The sequence below is a fragment of the Ammodytes marinus genome (assembly GCF_949987685.1).
Source record: "Ammodytes marinus genome assembly, chromosome: 5".
NCBI classification, from domain to species: domain Eukaryota; kingdom Metazoa; phylum Chordata; class Actinopteri; order Uranoscopiformes; family Ammodytidae; genus Ammodytes; species Ammodytes marinus.
The window spans coordinates 11818058-11837529 of record NC_137234.1 but is presented as its reverse complement, the minus strand read 5'-3'; the positions used below and the strand labels follow the sequence as shown (position 1 = coordinate 11837529).

The 19472-nt window shown below is 42.1% G+C and overlaps 1 protein-coding gene across 1 annotated transcript in view; it reads right to left on the bottom strand.

Moving 5' to 3' along the window:
• The window catches only part of kcnd2 (potassium voltage-gated channel, Shal-related subfamily, member 2), a gene marked incomplete at both ends in the record, with an annotated part of 41994 nt that overhangs the window by 823 nt on the left and 21699 nt on the right, over positions 1-19472 (bottom strand). The window contains 4 exons of the mRNA XM_080027571.1: positions 641-861; positions 1962-2060; positions 3025-3123; positions 3583-3745. Of these exons, the coding sequence (XP_079883697.1) occupies positions 641-861; positions 1962-2060; positions 3025-3123; positions 3583-3745 (582 nt within the window). The remainder of the gene's footprint in view (positions 1-640; positions 862-1961; positions 2061-3024; positions 3124-3582; positions 3746-19472) is intronic.

The following is a 19472-nucleotide window of genomic DNA, read 5'->3' as shown; positions in this document are numbered from 1 at the left end:
CTTTGGTGGAAAGTAGTCCCACTGTAAACTGTGATGTCCGTGGGTTATCACAATTTACAGGGACATCATTGGGGGGCCAGTTTTTTTTTCAAAATTTCCTTTGATCAAAACCAGCGAACCTTCACCCCTTTCATTGTAACGTGTTATAACAAGAAATTCAGACAGTAAAGCAGAAATTCAGCGCTATTAAAACCAAAAGGATCTGTAGCTAGATATCAGTAAAGGTAAGTGAAAAACTAATTATGATTCTACACAACGTGGCCTTTGATTTTAAAATAAATCTACATTTATGAAACAGAAACATGTCCAAACTTCTCCAAAATGAAATAGGAAATCAGCCTTGTTTAATGCTTCTCGACAATGCATTCTTTGAAATCCAACAGATAATCGTTTGAAACCAGAAAAGGGCCTTTCATTCATTTAAAAACCTAATAACCCGAGACTCAAGATTATTTATGATAGAATACTGTCTATACATCTATATAACAAATCCATCAATACATTTCCCAGCATGGAATCAATAAAATATACATAATTTTAAAATACACATATCAGCTATTTACATGCATTTGTGTGTGTGTGTGTGTATTTTGGTGGTGTGAGTGTGTCGACAAAAGAGCAATACTGAGAAGAGCCCTACCTGTTGGCCACTGGCCTCTCTCTGATCTGTATGGTGCTGAGCTCCTGGTTGTTTGTGCTGGGCAGGCTGAAGCTGCTCTTCTTCCTGTGGCGGCGGGAGCAGCAGGAGCCCAGGCCCGGTGGAGAGGAGGAGAGCGAGGAAGCACGAGAGACCGACTTGTTCATCACAGAGATCTCCATGCAGTTGGCCTGGAACGTCTGCTCGTCCACAAACTCATGGTTCTGCATGGGGTGGGGCAGGGGCGGGCGGACATTTTGGGTTTTTAATGTTTTGCTCGTGAATCACTCTATTAGGTACATCCAACGATCGGGCTTGGCTAAATAATGAGTAAAGATGTTTCCACGGTAAAAGACTAAATAGACCGAACAGAATCCACAGCAAAAATTGTTTAATAATTGGAAAAATGAATCATCAAGGGGAATATAAATATATGGGCCCAGATGTCCACATTAAGAGCCATCTGTGAAAAACATTCAACACTGTTATCCCTGTGACAAATGAGCATTGCCTTGAAGGTCAGCCTCCAGAGTGTGTTTCGGCCTCTGCCAACAGGTGGCAGAGTGACACCGCGCAGTGGATCTGACGCCAAAGCGAATCATACCTCCCTTTCTTATACCTTCCCTCTGTCACTCCTTGCTCTACACTCCTCCATATATAATGCAACCCCATGAGAGGGACCAATATAAACATGTGCGCTATGCCATCTGAATGGCGCGAAGCCTTTATGGAGCTTTTCACAGACCAGATCAGCATGCCTTTTTACCGGGGGCGGATCATCTGTGAGGAGGAACACTGATTTACTGCCCGTCTGTCTGGTCTGTCTGGTGTGTCTCTGTACAGGGTTTTAGAGCTGCAAGTGTAAAAGAGTTAAACTCATGTATCATCAAAGTGGCTCTTATATATCTAAATAATAGATAGTGTAAATGTAAAATCAAGTATGCTGGTTTGTTAGGTGGGAATACTGTTACTGACTGGCACTGTCATCGTTAGCATGTTGCTGGAGCAACAACATTTTCCCAGCCCCCATTTACAGCTATTTTTAATAGTTTGTTGCTGCATATAAAATGATTTTTACAGTTTGTGCATGGATGAAAGAAATCACTTTGTCTCCATTTGTGACACACTCCGACACCGCTGATGATACAGCGCAGACTGCACAAGTGAGGAAATTTTACATAAAAAGGAACTATTTTTCACAGCAAGTTATTTCCAAGTGAAATCTGTTACCAGAATAGTACAAATGAAAGAGGCCTATGGGAGTGATTGCTTTCCAGTGGGCACAGCTTTACAGTTTGAATGGATAAAAAAAAAGGTATTTTACCGTAGTCTTCTCCAAGCAGTGCAGCAGGTGATTATGTTGGCTCTCAAAAGGAGGGTTGCGGGCCTTCATCACCAGGGCTTGTCCTGCCTCCTTGGAGGCCTTCGAACACACAAAGTAAAAAAACACACACACAAAAACAGTGTAGATGAGCTGGTTCACACTCTGGATAGAAAGAGAATCTCAGGCAACAGCTAGCTCGGTGATGTAGTGGAGAGTATATACGCAAAGCATTGAGAGTCGTAATGCTGATCTGTAGCACGGCAGCCAATCTACTGAGAACCTAGCTAGGTGAGGACGTTTTAGAGATGCATAGAGACAGTGGCTTATCACAACATGGTTCTCTGATATAATTGGTTCCGCTATTCTTTGGTTGAGAAGGACCAGTCAAATTAGAACAGAGCTCATTTCAGTAACAACAGCAGTGGCACACCTAGACACAGATCAAACAGACTGCACCAAAAACACAGCACAGATTCCGGACCAAAACAACACCACACACTTTGATGAATGCTCTGCACGGCTCTGGGATGGAAGGCATGTCATGTTAGTCTGCACTACAACCTGGATGCTCTAGGAATAACACACCGAACACACAGCAGATCAAAAACAAGAGTTTAGAGGAGATGCAGGCTGAGGAGGAGACAGCCTCCACAGGCGACCTAACTGTCCATTCAAGCCTTTGGTTCACATAAAACCCCTCAAACCCTGTTGGACAGACATGCAGAGCTGTTGGTCATGAGTCAGTGTGACTGTTAATGGCTGAAAACTCCGCCAGAAGGCAAACTGTGCCTGCCTGGCCCTCCTGCTGTATGGACAGAGAGAGAGAGAGAGAGAGAGAGTGTGTAAACGAAGCATGTCACAGCTGAGAGGTGTGATGTAGGAGAGAGAAGACGATCAACACTGAAGCACTGGAATGACAGCAGCCCCTGTGTTAGAGCATGGGAAGCCCCGCCCGTCCCCGCCTCCCCTCCCGGTGTGTGGTGGCATGGCCCCCCGAGCAGAGCGGCATGCAGCGAGGCCCCGGTCAGGCAGCCCTCAAGCAGCTACTTGGTGGTCCCGTTACCTCCTCCAGCGAGTCCATCAGGAGCCCATTTTGTTTGTAGCGCATATAGGCATTAGTGCCCTGGATCTTCACTGCACGGATTCTAGCAGTTCGAGTTTTCTGTTTGAACAAACAGACCTCTGTTTAGGCCTCTGACGGTTTGTCTGTCACTAATTGGCTCCGTCTCCCTCCGGCAGTCACAGTATTTAGTAGGGGGAGAGGCCATGCTTACATCTACCATTAGAGAGATTCTGCCTTAGCAAACACATTTAGGATGAAATGCACAAATTGCTATTGAAAAGCTGCTGACACTATACTCTGAAGATCATTTGTTCAGACATTGTCAATTCCCTCTCTTTATTTATTTTCCCCCCACTGAGAAATATACTCAAGCAAGTTTAGCCCACCCAACACACACATACACACAAGCACAAGAAAAAGATTAATATTCTGGAAGATAGTGTTTGCCCTGTCATTCTGTTACATGCGGATAAGACAGGGACAGAGGCAGATAGAAGCAAAATAGAGAGATAGAGAGAAAGAGGAGGAGAGAGGCAGAGGGAGGGGGAGAGTCAGTACCCTCTGGGCTCGGCGTTTCTCTGACCGCTGGCTTTGGTGGTAGATGCGGCTGAAGTTTGACACTATGACAGGGACAGGCAAGGCAATGACCAGCACCCCACTCAGCGAACATATGGACCCAAACACCTTCCCCACGATTGTTTTTGGCACCATGTCACCATACCTGAAACACAGAAAACAGACAACAGTCAACACACTGCAAAGAGAAAAAAACAACCTTTTAGAGAATCCACGTTGGATGCTTGTTTTTAATCATGATGATATGTTATTGTGTGTTTAATGTGTTTTTTTAAAGTCATGAAATAGTTACAGTGACCTTCATCATCATCATTTCAAAACTTCAAAATAAAAAAGTCAGACATTTCGTCAAGTGGTTGAGGAATAAATAGGACTTCTCTGTAGTCACTTCTTGCTGGCCTACTTTCTGCATGCCATGGTGACGTTCCTCTTCTCAAACCCTGTTTCATATAATTACACACCTGCTGGCACCGGATAATGCTTCCCCCGTCGTGACCATACGCGCTACATGTCCCCTGTGACCTCTGTTAGCCAAACAGCTTGTGAAGGATACCGCGAGTGTGGTATCACAGCAAGTAAAAGCACAAGAAGAAGGGAGCAGTGTGATGCTAAAAAAGCTTTGAGAAATCGTTTAAGTCTGATGGGCCACTTGTGCGTTATGTTCTTCCTCTTCACACATCAAAATGGGCTTTTGAATATTCAATGCAGTAATGTAGTGAAACCACATTAAAAACCACTCCTTGGAACTTGTGCATGACTGATCTCTTGGGGAATCCAGGCTCAAGCATGTAGTTTTTGAACATTTTACAAATGTGGAACAGGCCGCATTCAGCAAGAACAGATTAATGGTTGTACATATGTCAGATGGGACTGAAGCATCCCCCATTAAAGAGATTAATGTGCCTGTCTTCTCTCAGGCAGTCAGACCTGTCTGTGCTCAAGGTAAAGCTAAAATCAAACTGTCTGCATGATCTCACTTTCTTTACATTAGCACCTCCAGCGCCACTTACCGGAGGTGGAAATGACAAATCTATTTGCTTTTTTTAGATGGTGTCATTCAGTTCAGTTCAAATATTTGTACTCTTCCTTCAGTGCTGATTTCTGACTTCAGTTGAGAGTGTTCCTGATTCAAACAGCTACGTTCAGTTTTGTACAAAACTAGACTTTAAAGATAATGTTTTTAAGTAATCATGCTATGATTGTTCATGTCACTGTGGTCTTTTAATGAGCTCTTAATGAGGCTAATAACATTCTGTGCTGACATTGAAGCTTTCAAAGCTACTTATCCATTCAACAATGGTGATCAGTCATTTTGGTTGCGTTTGAAGATAATATGTGTTTAACATTTGTTTGAACATGTAATAAACACCTCTACTACTTACCAGCCAATACTACGAGGACTTACAAACTAAACATATAACCAGACACATAGTGATATTCTGTTCACCACACATAAGTGATTATCATTCAACATCATGAAATAAATTAGTAGATAAACCCTAAAATTATTCCAGGTAATTCATTAATAGCACCAGCCAGAAACCTGCAAATTATACCTACAAATCATCTGAACATAACCAGAGTGTTCATGAATAGCCCTCTGCAGACACTTTAGGGCAGCACTGGGATTTAGGAAAAGGAGAGCAAATTAATGATTCAAAGCATGTTTTCCTTGTCTTCTAAACATCCCCTTTCGGTGCTGCAGAGGACCAGCAATCCACAGGCTTGCAGGTGGGTGAGATGAATGATCGCGGCCCTAATGCGCAAATGACCTGAGAAGACCATTACCTCCGGAGAGTAAGATGAATGCAGGTAGGAAGGGACATTAGCATTGCTCGGTGGCTGTGACAGCCCGCATGTCTCTCAAGTGAGGCACGGTAATGTGAATGCATCGCTACACGGGAGGTTGACTATTTCATAAATGAAGTTGTCTAATGCCCACGGCCGTCTGCGTGAGTCATTAGCCTCAGGTTTCCATCATGTTGAACCCAACAGCCTGGGCTTTTTCACAGAGCTTGGGCGGAAAAGATGTAAAAGTGAACATTTTAATATCACGCTCGATGGGACTGCATGTACAACAGTTTGCTTTCAACTTGAGTAATCGCACGGCAATGTCATTAGTTTTACAGTTCATTACAGTTCAAGTCATTTTCCTATGTAATCACCGACCAAGCCTGACAGCAGGTGTCAATTATAGATTCCGGATGTACCGCTGAAAGCCTATTAAGAGATCCACATAAAAAATGCAAGACAGCATTCCCCTCACATGCGTACATGTTTTCGTTCACTTGTGTTTTATTCCAATGGGAGGACGGTTAAAATGCTGCTGTATGTGAATTATTGGTCTGATTCGGAACTGTCAAAAGTGGAATACAATGTATTGCAGTCCTTTTTCGGCGAGCATCGTCTTTTGAGAGCAAAGCGTAGCAGTGAGCAGGTGAAAAAAGAGAATGTGCAAGCACACTCCGGAGAGAAGCACTAACAGTGATGGATTGTTCATAAGGGGGAAGCTGAGATACAACCAAGCTCTGCCTCCCAGATGACGGCAGAGGTAGGAATTAACAGCAGCAAGAGATTAAAGTAATGTTCACTGCTTTGTTCTTGTTGTCTCTGACTAGCAGGTACCCACGTTTGCTACCCCGAGCTGACATGGGTGAGACACGAAGATGGATGGCCAGATCCTTATCCGCCCTGCAGTGGAGGAGGACGAGTGTCGAAATGACTGAGTATCAATTCCCCAGTTCCACCCAACTGAACCCATGCAGCGCTTGCACTCGCACCAGTCTTAAAAGCGGCGCATTCTCTGGAATTGTCTTACAGTGAGATGACAGCACTGCAGATGAGGCCCGGCATGGTGTGAGAGAGAGAGTGAAACTTTAGGGTTCACCTTAGATGGTGTAGGAGAAATGTCAGTTTAAAAGAAATATTTGAATTCCAAAAGCCGGGGGGAATGAATGTCCCCGTCCGGCTTGGATAATCGACCAATCAAACATTTATAAGTCCCTTTATCAACCTGGGTGGCAGAGTTTGTATGGTTGACCTTAATAGCGGTGCCGTATTCCATCAGGGGGAGAGAGAGTTCTGTACATGACCTCATCGTCACAAAGCAATGGCTGACAACCAAAAACAAGGACACGACACAAACAGTCACGAGAACAGTCACGAGAACACTTTGTTTGTATGTGTGAGTGTGAAATGGTCCTTAATTTGACATATAGTTAAACCAACCCCCTTCCTCAAAAAGCAATCTTGTTCCTTGATTGTCTTCCAGAACCCTGTGTCTGAAATCTGACCGCCATCTGGTTAGTGGGAAAACAAAAAACAAACAAGATATCTGGATGACTTTACAGACACGGCATTTGTTTAATACCCTTCTCAGAGACAGGGTAAGTCTTTTTTTCTAGAATCAAACGCAAATTAAATGAAATCTTTTAAAGGTAAAAATGAGCCTGGATTGGACAAAGCTGACCTCTGGTCAACAAATCAATCTATTGTATTTAAGTGTTTGAGGGCTGGCAGGAGAAAGACTAAACTATTACATATAAACCCCTTTTAAGTGGAAACAGGCTCAACCTTCTAGTAAGGATAGAGGTCTAACAGTCAGTCCTGCTGTCCCAGCAGCTGACATGCCAGTTGAGATTCCCGCAAACAGCTTAGCAGTGCTGACAATTTGGATCCAAGAAGGATTGTGGCAGATCTTTCAGCTGAGAGGGCTTTGTCAACAGCGTTAAAATCCAATCATTCACTGCCACCTCTGCCATAGTCCTTCTAGTTCCAACTTCCTGGGTTTTTACCGTGAAATGAACTAACTCGCCTCCTGCAGAATGACAGCAGTCAAGGGCAATAAAAAAAAGCTAATTGAATGAATGGCCTCGCAGCATTTAAACCCACTGATGGGAGCCATAAAGGTCAAGGTGTTCAAATGAAGAAGGATCCTGTGATGAAGACACTAGTGCTGCTTGACTGTGTGTATCTATTAAATCGGCCACGGAAAGGCATTAAATCCCATCTAACAGCACGTTGATCTACTCCACTTCAATGAGAAGCAATGGAATGAAACTAATTTGATTAATACATTAAGCATTCTGATTAATCAGCTGATTCAAATCAAGATGAATTAAGCACACCGTCCTATCTCGGGCACTATCTATCCTCGTTGTTTCATGCCAATAATTACTAAGGGGCCCTGCAATCTGATAATCTGAATATAAAATGAATTTCAATCTCACCTTCCTCCATGAGGTTGGTTTTACTTTGCAAATGCCACACACAGCATTTGTTTCTCATTATGTGCAACCATAATTGTGCATCCATTGTGCATGGAGTGACTGTGAAAATGCTCTTATAAAAATATATATCTTGATCACAAGATATATATTTTTTTTTAAATAATTAGAAAAAAATTCATTCAAAGTCAACCACTTCGTCCGACACAGCATTAGCATTTTCATAATTTCCAAAAAAGATTTAGTTGGTAAATTCCAGACATGCTTTCTGCATCGAGGGTCCAGTATTTGAAGATTCTTTGAATGCAGGATTTTCAGTCTGACCTTCACCGACCATCCCCTTGCACACAATCTACCTATCAGTGCCTCCTGGGGTAATTCACTCGCTCATTTTCACAGTTCGATGCCTTCTACAGCACAGAAAAGCCCTCCAAACCTTAAAGTCTAGAAACCTGTCAATTATCCTGAAGCTCTGATACTGTCACTGGCTGTCCCAATACTAAATTGATAATAACAGAGAGAGGCATTAATACTGTGCAAGGACAACGGGACAGTGGCAAGGTCAGGAGGTAACAGATGTCATTAAGGTGTTGACATGTCCCGCGGGCAAATTTCAAGTTACGGCAGAGAATCACAGTGTCAGAGTGGTGGACACAACATTAAAATCATATCCGAGGTCTTGACATAAAAGTGGTAAATCCTCACACTGGCCAACTGTGAAAGGCACGCTTTTTTCTTTGACTTTTTTTTAACAAAATATGACAAGGAGCAAATGGAGCTTTGCTCCATGACAATACTGTGCTCTGTACCTTCTGCACAAGGCTGAAAGAGCACGATATTCATCCTTGCTGACAGTTAAAAAAATAATTTTCCTCCTGAAATCTATCATGCTCGTACAACTTGAATTCAGATCCTCAAGAAAATGTATTTTGCCGCCTGCATGTCGTAGACGCATACTAATGTGAATGACAAGAAGATATACATTTTCTGTGTGTATTTGTGCAGAATGCAAGATTTATGTAGTGCTGCGAGAGAGGTCCTGAGGGTGGCTGTGTCTGAGCCCTCATAAAAAATGAAGTTCATCAAGACAAGAAAGGAAAGGCTGTATGATCGTTCTATTCTTTGCCAATAGGCATCGTGAATCTTAGTAAGGGAAAGGTGATATGCAAACAGACTGTTGCATTCACATACTGTATAAACAAGGTCAGTGAAACTGGTTGAATAGAGGCAAACTCCATCTGGTTTACTATATATTTATATTATTGATGAGCCAAATGCAAGTCTGTTTTGTCTTTTGGTCAGCATGTTCAAATATTAAGGGCATTCTGTATCTATCACAAACATGAACGGACTGTAAAAGAAAATCCTTGTAATGCCAGAGAGCCTGGGCAGCAGCACTGTTGGCTAAGATCTTTTCAATGCAGTGGTACAGCTACAGTGTGTACCACTGCAATGCAATCCTAGAGGGAGATAATATACCACGAGGTTACAAGAATCAGAAGCACAATGAGTGAACATGATCTCCAATGTGATCCCTAAACACAACGTCCGATCCCTGATGTTCTGCAGAGCACATCTGGCTACTAAGGCCCGAGGAGCACAACATCCAGAAAGCTGCCTCTCTTGGGTTTGGACACCAAAGACCGATGGGATTAAGAGTGTGTAGGATGATAGGACTGTGCTCTGATGCTATCCCCTCAGATATACATCATTATAGAGCGTGGGAATCCCACAGGCGTTGGGATTAGCCGTTAGATTTTCACTGCAGGTGATAAGGGAGAGAAGAGGAGGCTGGCAGGACTACACAACATAATGGGAAGATGGGGAAGCACAGATAGGAGGGAGCCAGAGGGCCGCACCTCCTGGTGTAATGCGTGTGGCAGGAAAAACAGAGCGTTCATGTATGAGTTACTGCAAAACAATAGCTACAGGGAAGGACAACTGTCTTTGAGATCACCGACTCCATGGGCAAGAATGGAATGCACATACTACTAAACTGCTCCGACTGGATGCGGAAATGCGGTAGAATGTAAGCGTGGAGAATATGTGATGAGAGATTGTTTGGTATGCCTTCCACATGCTTTTCCAGCTGAGATCCGGTCTCTGCAGAATTGGGAAAAGGCGAAGGGTATAGAGCTGAAGGTTAGTATGTTCAAGGAAACAGCCATAGCATGCGTGGCAACTTGCCAGTCGGTGTTAACGTATTGTAAATGAAGACTTTGTGGCGCAGCAGTGTCAAAGTGGCTTTAATCTTCCTCAACTGAACCTCCTGACGTTTAGCTATGCAGACGACACAGATAAAACCATATAGAATAATCCCCCACGTATAGCTCTGGCAAAGGCACCTCCGTCTCTCTCTCTCTCGCTCACATATCTAACATGTATCCCCTCAGCCCTCAAAATCCCAGCTTAACCCTCACCCCGCGAAACAAGGCGGCTAGTTATCACTGCGGCTTTGACATTAGCATGCACGCCCTCTCTCATTTGGGAGATCTTCTTAAGAGTCCGGGATGATAAAAAGCTTTCCTCTCTGCCGCTCTTCCATTCCTGACTTTGACTCACCCTTCCTCCGCCTGGACCTGCCTGCCTCTAACTATGAGTTAGAGATGAAACGCTTCATTCTCTCCTCCCTTTCTATTATCATGCAGTGGTGCTAGCACAGCCCTGCTTGACATTTTCCTTTTCTTCTACTCTCTTCTCCAGTCTCTCGGTCCACACCTGCTGACACTTGGGAAACAACTGCTGTCCTATGCATAAAACACCACTATTTCCCTGCCATTATAAACCAAGCCACCTCTACTACTCGGCTCCTCGTCGTCATGATTACGACCAATTCCTTGGGGCAATTTACTTTAACTGCTATACAAATGGCTGTTTTCCATTAATAGTAGTTTTACGAGGGTTAAGAATCCACATGGATCCATAAAATAGCATGCTCTCCTGAAAACATGCTAATGTGAGAATTATAATAGTTTTTGTGTCAGGAAGGGTGTGTGTATGTATGTGAGGGGGGTCTGGATAACGCAAATCTTTGACATGATGACGCTAAGTAAACAGACTCAGACAGTGCTCTAATTTGTTATTCCGTGTTTAGATTTCTGTCCATCCCCCTTACATTTCTTCAGAAAGCCATGGGCTAAAAATACATTCCCACAATGTCAGTATAATACTTTGATAATGCAATTACACTGCTTCGTGGCTGAATGGGGAGGGCAAAGGAACATGAAAGAGAGGTTGGGTGCAAGAAGGGTTGCCAGAGCTATGGATTATGAGAGAGCGTGATAATAAAATGAAATCATCAGACACTCAAGCGATTATGCTAATTAACTCATTCCGTATTCATCATTGGTTAATCGGCACGTGGGCGAGAAAGTGGTGGCATTTTCTTGAACACAGAAAGCTTTGATTAAGCAGGCAGTGAGGTACCTCACTTCTGGAGTATGAAAGCCTGAGGTGGGTAAAAAAAAATGTTAATTTTTTTTTAAAGTTGACTAATAAAAAATAAGTAAAGTAGCAATAAAAGTCACATCATCAGTAATAGCACTGTTTATAGAATGAGCTGTATTGTTGTTTTATTCTATTCTGGAGCCCATCTAGGATGCTGCTCACAAGGAGCACACTAATAAACTGATCATTATATGTTTACCAGTTTTTTCAAGTGCTAATGTAAACCACATTAACCACAAAAGCCGTTATTGGATTAAAATAATTTGATAAACACAGCTAGTTTTTTCGGCAATATGTCATCTATTTCGGACATGTGTACCGTCAATTGAATTACTTTTGGCCTTTTACATCTGCGCATGTGTAAAAACTTAGAGGGACTCATCTCATAACATCATTCATCAGATCACACAGTTTCACAAATACTCTCTGCGACATTGTGACATTCTCTCTCCATTCCAGGCCAGTCCACTATAGTGCCGATTGCCTATGAAATTGTCTATTGATGATTGAAGGCACGATCTGCAATAGTTTTTTTTTTTAAGATGGTGCTATCGGACTTACCGAGGTTAAATAAAACTATGAGTACTACGATTCCATCGCCAATCAGATGGAACCCTAGTGGACTGGAGTGGTGCCGAAGGAATTCTCACATCACGAATGGAGAGAGAAATTAAGAATGTCGCAGAGAGCATTCGTGTAACTGTGTGATCTGATGAAGGATGTTGTGAGCCAGGCCGTTGGACAGCAGCAACCATCCCTACAGTCCAACCACAAGTCTTTGCTCTTAACGTGCATCCAACAAGTTTAAGTTTTATTATAGGAGAGAAGGAAGACTTATGCTGTCCAGACCAATGGCAGAGGCTTGCTGAATAAATACTTCAGGTCCTTTTCTGCTCATATGCACAACGTGAAGACGAAGGGCATTATTCTGTTAATTCTGTTAAAATTCTGCCTGTTTTGCAAGCCTAACAACTCCCACATAAGGACAGCACCGACAGTCAGAGAAGCCACAAGCGACGGCATGTTGACAGGATGTTATGACAGGAAATTTTGGAGAAAAAAAAACAAAACAGTTTTATGTCATGTACTTGGAAAGAAATTCAATTAATTGACTAAATCATGTAAAGCCGCATTACTAAAGTGCATGTAAACGCATCAAATCAGATTATTGCTATTACCTGATTATTCTCAGATTATTGCTATTACCTGATTATTCCCAGTTATCGGATTATTGTGGTCATGTAATGTACTCAAGGACGCGACAGACTAAACTAGCTTCTTTCTTGCACATACTGTACATGAGGTACTATGCAAATACTCAAATCATATTGATCGGATGAGACTCCAGAGTGAACCCTGTCTTGACCTTTGTGTGTGTGTGTGTGTGGGGGGGGGGGGGGGAGGGTCAGGTGGTGGAGGAAGAGGCAGAAACGTGAAAGGTCCTGCGGATTAGTGCCTCTGTGTTGGAAAGGGGAACTGGTCCAGGAGCCTCATCACACTGACAGCAGATTAGTGCTCCGCAGCGCCAGAGCAGACGGTGCAAGATTAACTTTGATGTGCGATTCCACACAGAGCAACGGCTGGATATCAACTCCCTCCAACAAATGGCCCCTTAACTCAGAGGTTGCGGCGTGTGCATTCGTGAGGTACAGTATCTAGAAATCAGCTTCTTCCCTTTTTTGTAAGGAAGAGAAGTGTCTCCAGATGTCGGGGTGTGTTCTTACTGATTATTTTTGACTATCGATTAATCTATTGTTTGATGATACTGTAAAGTGCAAAGGGTGGGCAATGTGAAAATGTTATAGATGTCCACAATCTCATTTTTGATGATTAGAACAAATCCATTTAGGCCCATATTTGCCTTTTATACAGATTTATAAAACTGAATTATTATAGGTATGGGAAACATGGGTACAGGTCAGATGGCTTATGGCTAAACTACCATTGTATAAACATGGTACATTTTAAATCTCCTTTCATCCCTATGGCTAAACTTCATAAATCACATTTTAGAACTTGCTGAAATATCACATGTTAGAGCATGCAATTTAGCTTTGAAGGATTAAAATACTGCAGCTGATACAGTAAAGTTAGAGTTACTTATCTCGGATGCAGCAGGTTACAAGATAGTCTTGCGCCTGAGTGAAGTGCATGCATGCATGCAGCGGGGGAGGGGAGGGGTCTGACTGCTAGGCCTACTGCGAGATGCTTTGACGAAGGAACGCAGCAAGACACAACGTTGTCTTTGTTGTTTTGAGAAGAAGTGTGAAGATATTTTCGATTCATTATCAAACTATGGTGTAACGAATTAAACTACGTCCTCGTAAGATTATTAAAATGGTAAAAGTCAAATTGATTTAGCATTTCCCAGGAAAAGTCGGACCTGTGCAAATGCATTAATAATAGCTATATAAAAATAGAGTTGTTTTCGCTGATGGTCTTGTTTGCTGTTACAGCTAATTTATTATCACAAGAGGAAAACTGTTTCATAAAAGTTCCTTGCAGGAGGTTTAAAGATAAAGAAATGCTGAAATTCCTTCCATTTCAGAAGCGGAAAGAAGTGAATGTTTCCATGTTAAAATAACTGAGCTTGCATGTCAGCAGATCTATCTCCCAGACCATCTGTTGATGTAGACCGTGTGATAGGAGGACTAAAAGCTCTGATAAAGCCAGTATGTGGACCTTATATTGGGATCATTTAGTCAAACCACTACTATAGTAAAACAGGTTTATGTTACAATAAAAGCTTAAAAAAAGATTTAAAAGGTGGAGTATACAATTTCCAGAGAACGCTTGTTGATATTTGGACTAAGCATTAAAACAAATACAAAGCGTAAAAATGTACTTCAGGCTCCGCCCCCAGATGTGCTTTGCTTTAGCAATAGCAGTCGATATAACTACCTGCCCAATAGGATTGTTGCTACTGAAGACATGAACACTGCCGCAGCTGATTGGTTGGAGATATGTTGCTGGGCTAGCTTTGACACACTCGACTCCCTTTCTTTACATAGCCATTAACAAAGCCTTCATTGTGTATAAACACCAGCCTTTTTTACAGTGTACACGCGATACAAACAGGTAGCAGACGGTGACGAGATATTCACTCATTTAGATGTCTATTTTGGTGTTTTGGATTGGGATCGTTGCCTTCACCTTTAATGCACAGTAGAGTAAATTTCTTTTTTAGATTTGGAGTGAAGGAGAAAGTCTCAAGGGGGAAAGGATCGATTTTCCTCATGGTCGACACCAGAAAACTTGTAGATTCAGTTTGAGTTGCAATTTTAAATTGTTTACATCAGCCTTTTACCCCAAACAGCTGCAACCCCTCATCCTCAAAATTGCTTCCTGCCCATACAAAACTACACTCACATGCAGGGTAGTTAACCTTGTATGGAACACTGTAAGTAGGTACAGAATTCAATAGAGAAATGGCCTCAGATTATTAGTCATACCAGTGAAAGGAGAAAAGAAGCAGCGACAAATATCAAGGTACAGATTTCCGTCCATTGAAAAAGAATAAGAAAAGTGGCTGCATGTTCAAGGGAACACTTCAAAATCTCAGTGAAAGCAAGGGGAGCGGAGGTTGGGATGAGAGAGAAAGGGTGGTGAAGCGTAAAAATGTACTGAGCGCTCTCTCAGAGAGTGTGGACAGCAGCCAGACTTGCGACAGCAGCGAGCCCAGATAACAGCGAGTACCGGGAACCTGCACGAACCTTTGGGGAAGTATTGAGAAGGGCTGCATCTCCGCTAACAGCTGCTGACTGGCCCCTGGGGCAAAGCACAGCTCCTTGCTGCAGCCATATCCACAATTTCCCCAACTGCACCACGTTGCTTCACGCACATTGGGACATCATTACTTTTTCCATTTCACTCCCAGAGACTTCTCTTGTCAAATCTAAAAATGACACGAAAAATAATAACTCTGGGCCATGGGCGGAACAACAAAAACACAACTGAAAGGTCATTTTGCCCATGAAAATTGGTCTTGCATCCACACAATGTACCAGTCATCAACAGGTTTATTGCTACGTGTGCTTTCCCAGCAGGGGATGGCTGAAGCTTGAAATAAACTGACCTGGGGTCAGTGGGAGAAAGAGTGTTTGTTTGATGACACAACCCCCCATTATTTATAACTTCTACATCTTTGTCACTGCAGAGGACAGGCCTGCTGAAGAATAATGATGGAAACACCAGACAGGTGGAGTTAAGGCACAGCTCTGGCTCCGTCACAGAAGGCACATTCAAATGTGCCTTTAACAAACGTGACTGAATGAAGGTTATTCATTTTAATCACACTCCAGCACGCCCTCCCTCCCACTGTCCCAGGGGGTTGCTATATTTAAGCACTTTTTCATTTATTCTCCTTTTTTGGTCTTTGCTGATGGCAAGGCAATTGCTTTGTAGGACGTCTGCCCTTGAAGAATCAGACAACAGAAGGAGATATTTATACATACTGTAGATGTGGAGTGAGAGCTTGCTGTATCAAATTTAACGCGTACCTATTTTCCTGTGTAGCGTTAGGAAATCAAAGGCACCTTTTTCAGTCAGCTTTCTAGCTTTAATTTCTAATTTTTTTAATGTTTCCCCCTCCAAAACAGAAGACATGTTGGTTTTGTACCTGTACTCTAGGATTAGCTGTCTGTCCTGGGGGAGAGAGAAAGAGTTGGAACACTCCTATCCCATTTCTCCCATTAATTCGCCTGCTTCCCTAATTGGTCTTCTCCATCTGTTGAGGTCTACAAATTGTCTTCAGGGGATGCTACAGCTAAAACATCCTATCAAACACACAAATACATCGGGGACAGTTTTCTTGGAAAGCTGCCATACCAGGCACTGAAAGAGTAGGCTGTGCAAATGTGTGTGTGCCTGTTTGATGTACACTATAATCAGAAGTCCAGCAGCATACAGCCTGGAGATAAGTAGATATAGTATACGCTGAACTATGATCTGAAGCAGACAGGATTGGTTACTTGGAGAATTAATCTATCCACCACACAGCAGCAGATCTGTCAGTGGCGAGTGACGTCCTTTAATAAGAATTATTTCACAAGATGATATTGTCCATGGTGGGAGCCTGAAACACAGTGTCGTGACTGTATGTCACATGCACTTCTGATGAAGCTTTTCCTTCTGCAGTCCCCAAAGATCCTGAGCAAATAGACCAGATTTATAAATTATGGAAAATAGCAAAGTTTTATGGATTCTATTCCAATTTTCACTTAGTCGTTAATGATATGGGAAATTGTGTTCCTCATGCTTGTCACTCTTTACATCCCATTGACTGGGAGTTGAATACTCGGCAGCGAGCAGCAGTGGGACGTATGACAGTGTATTTGTGGTGATGATTACAGCCCATTAACTTTGATGGATGCCATTTCACAGAAAAGACGATGGGAGTTGGAACGACAGCGATGCAGCTTGTTTTCTGTCACCAACACGAGTACACAGAATGGTGGAGAAGAGCCCGAAGAAGTAAACTGTAGCAATGTCCATTTCAAATTGATTTCTGCATCCAAATGAGACGGCTTCACCTTTGGAGGTAATTGAATGTCACATTAGAGAAGCTGATGCTGGATCCTTCCTCCAGGAAGCTCAGGCATGATTCCCCTGTGACCTCCTGAGGACAGCAAGGACTGAGGATCCACCATCTACCAGCACATACATCAGGAAAGTAAATGATGTGGTGGTGTGTGCTTCCATGCATGTATGTATGAGCAAGAAAATGAGACTGAATTTGAACCTGAAATTGATTGCAGTGTTGCAGTGCTTTATTAATGCTAACGGTCTGGACAGCTTTCTTACATGCTCAACTCGCGTGCTTCTTTTTCGGCCCAAATGTGTGGCTTAGTCCAAACGAGACACGCTCCATTTGTCTGTGGCCGTTATGTAAAGATAAGGCCATGCATGCCAGAAATCTAACTCTTAAGCTCCTCCACAGGGATTATGGACAATTGGCTAAGGGGAAAAATACAAATAATAATCAACCGTTTACGGTTTTCCACTAATACTTTGAAAAAGAAGCGAAAATCCTCACATGGAAACGCAATCCTTAAGCAGTTTAGATAGGACGCCTGCAGAGAGACACGAAGGCAGGAAATCCTGTAGGTGGGAGCTGAACCAGCACTTCAATAACACCTAGACGAACATATCAATATATAGTAGCTATCTGCTACTATAAAAAAAGAAAAAAAAAGCTTTTAAATTGTTTCCATTTTTATGTCAATGATATCAAACCAGTGCTGCAGCATCAGAAGCCTTACCAAAATAGGATTAGGATTTATCATTTGCTTTGTTCTTTTTTACTTTGCACATTAATATGCTTACCTGTGATCCTGTTCGTCGTTAGCCTTGTTTAACCCCTACAGTATGTGTTCTACTCGTAGGCCTATGTAGACATGTAACAAATTGAACACACAATTTGAGTAGAATTTCAACCTTTTGTTTAGCCACAAATAACACATTATTACTAATAATAAAAATAAAATAAAAGAAAACTGTATTTTCACGCATAATATAGTTTGTTTTCTCTGTTCCAAATCATGGACCAATTGGTTCAAATTTTGCATTTTGCCTTAAATTGGTGCCATGGTGTTTACTTAGCAGCATTAACACATGTGGACCAAAATGTGTGGTGTGAGAGGTAACAGCTCTGTAATTGGTAACAATTTTTGTTGCGGGAAAACTTCTGGAAGTAAACAAAGGAGAAAAAAGGGTGAAAAGAAAAAAAGAGCCTAATGTTTGAATCTAGAAATTAATGCGCCCCAATTTCACAATGGGGGGACAACTATGCGAACCTGGTTATCGTTTATTACATGCTTTGCATGTAGCCTATCTCCAAGCAAACACACAGTATGAAAATAAGGCTGAGATTGATGCATTCTGGTCGCCAAATCTGCTAATCAAGAGGCGTTTAGTAATCAGCTGGCAATGGGAAATGGTTTAATCCACACGACATATGGCGGAATGCTTCCTGCAGTCTCAGCAAACAAACAAACAAAATCAGAGTAGGCTACAGTATCCGGACGGAGATCAACTCTTCAACCCGAGTGTCACCTATCTGTCTCCACACCTGCCCAAATGCAGCCTACGCTCTAGGACTCCAATCAACGGAATTAAACAATACAGGTGAGAAAGCGCCCACACACACACCCATTCATTCAACCCGTCGACCAAAAATGTGTATATATATATATATATATATATATATATATATATATATATATATATATATATATATATATATATATATATATATATATATTATATATATAGGGGAGAACGGGGTAATCTGAGCCACTTTTTACATTTGCTCCCCTCTAAGCGAGCTAAATTGATCACTCAAATGTACACATTTCCCATTAATTCAGGATGTTTCCTAGAAATGGGCATTAGCAGAATTTTTTCAAGACAAAGGGCAGTGAAAATATGATTGTTTTAAAAAAAGTTGTCATGTGGCTCACTTTACCCCAGCTGTGGGGTAAACTGATCCACTTACTTTTTCCACTCTGAAACTACCATAACAACACATATTGTAACAGTAAGAATCCTGAAAGCTAGCCACACATTCCAGAACTAATGTCGGACTAGTAAAAGAATGATGGGGTTTGGTCAATTAAGCAAAGCAAATTTTCTAAACACTTGAAAGTAACTCTGAACAAAATCAAATACAACATATTATAATTCAAAAGGTTTTAATAAGATTCAAATGAAAGATAGAACCAGTTAGATTAGAACACAGTCTGGGGGTCAGAACACAGGACCCTTAGAGCCAGCTAGTGTCTGGGGGTCAAAGCATAGGAAAATCAGAACCAGCGAGAACAGCCTGGGACTCAGAACACAGGAGAAGACCCAACTGGATTATAACATCAGCCTGTCATACTCTACAACTAGGCCAACTCTACATTCCAGCCCTGAAAGTTACAGGGAAAGATGAGAAGGTGCTCTTTCCGTGTGGTTGCCCCAGGTCGTCTTCCTGGTGTATTTCCTTGGCATGATGGCTTTTCTACAATGTGTATGACATTAAAATAAAACATATGTTATGTAATATTACATTAAAATATGTTTAAGACTAAACTTAACTTGTGCCTCATGGTGGGGGAAAGTGAGACAGTGGCTCACTTTCCCCCACCACCACAATTTGAGAAAAAACTACCTCTCTTAGCATTGTAGGCTAATATTCAGTTATCAGCATCACATGGT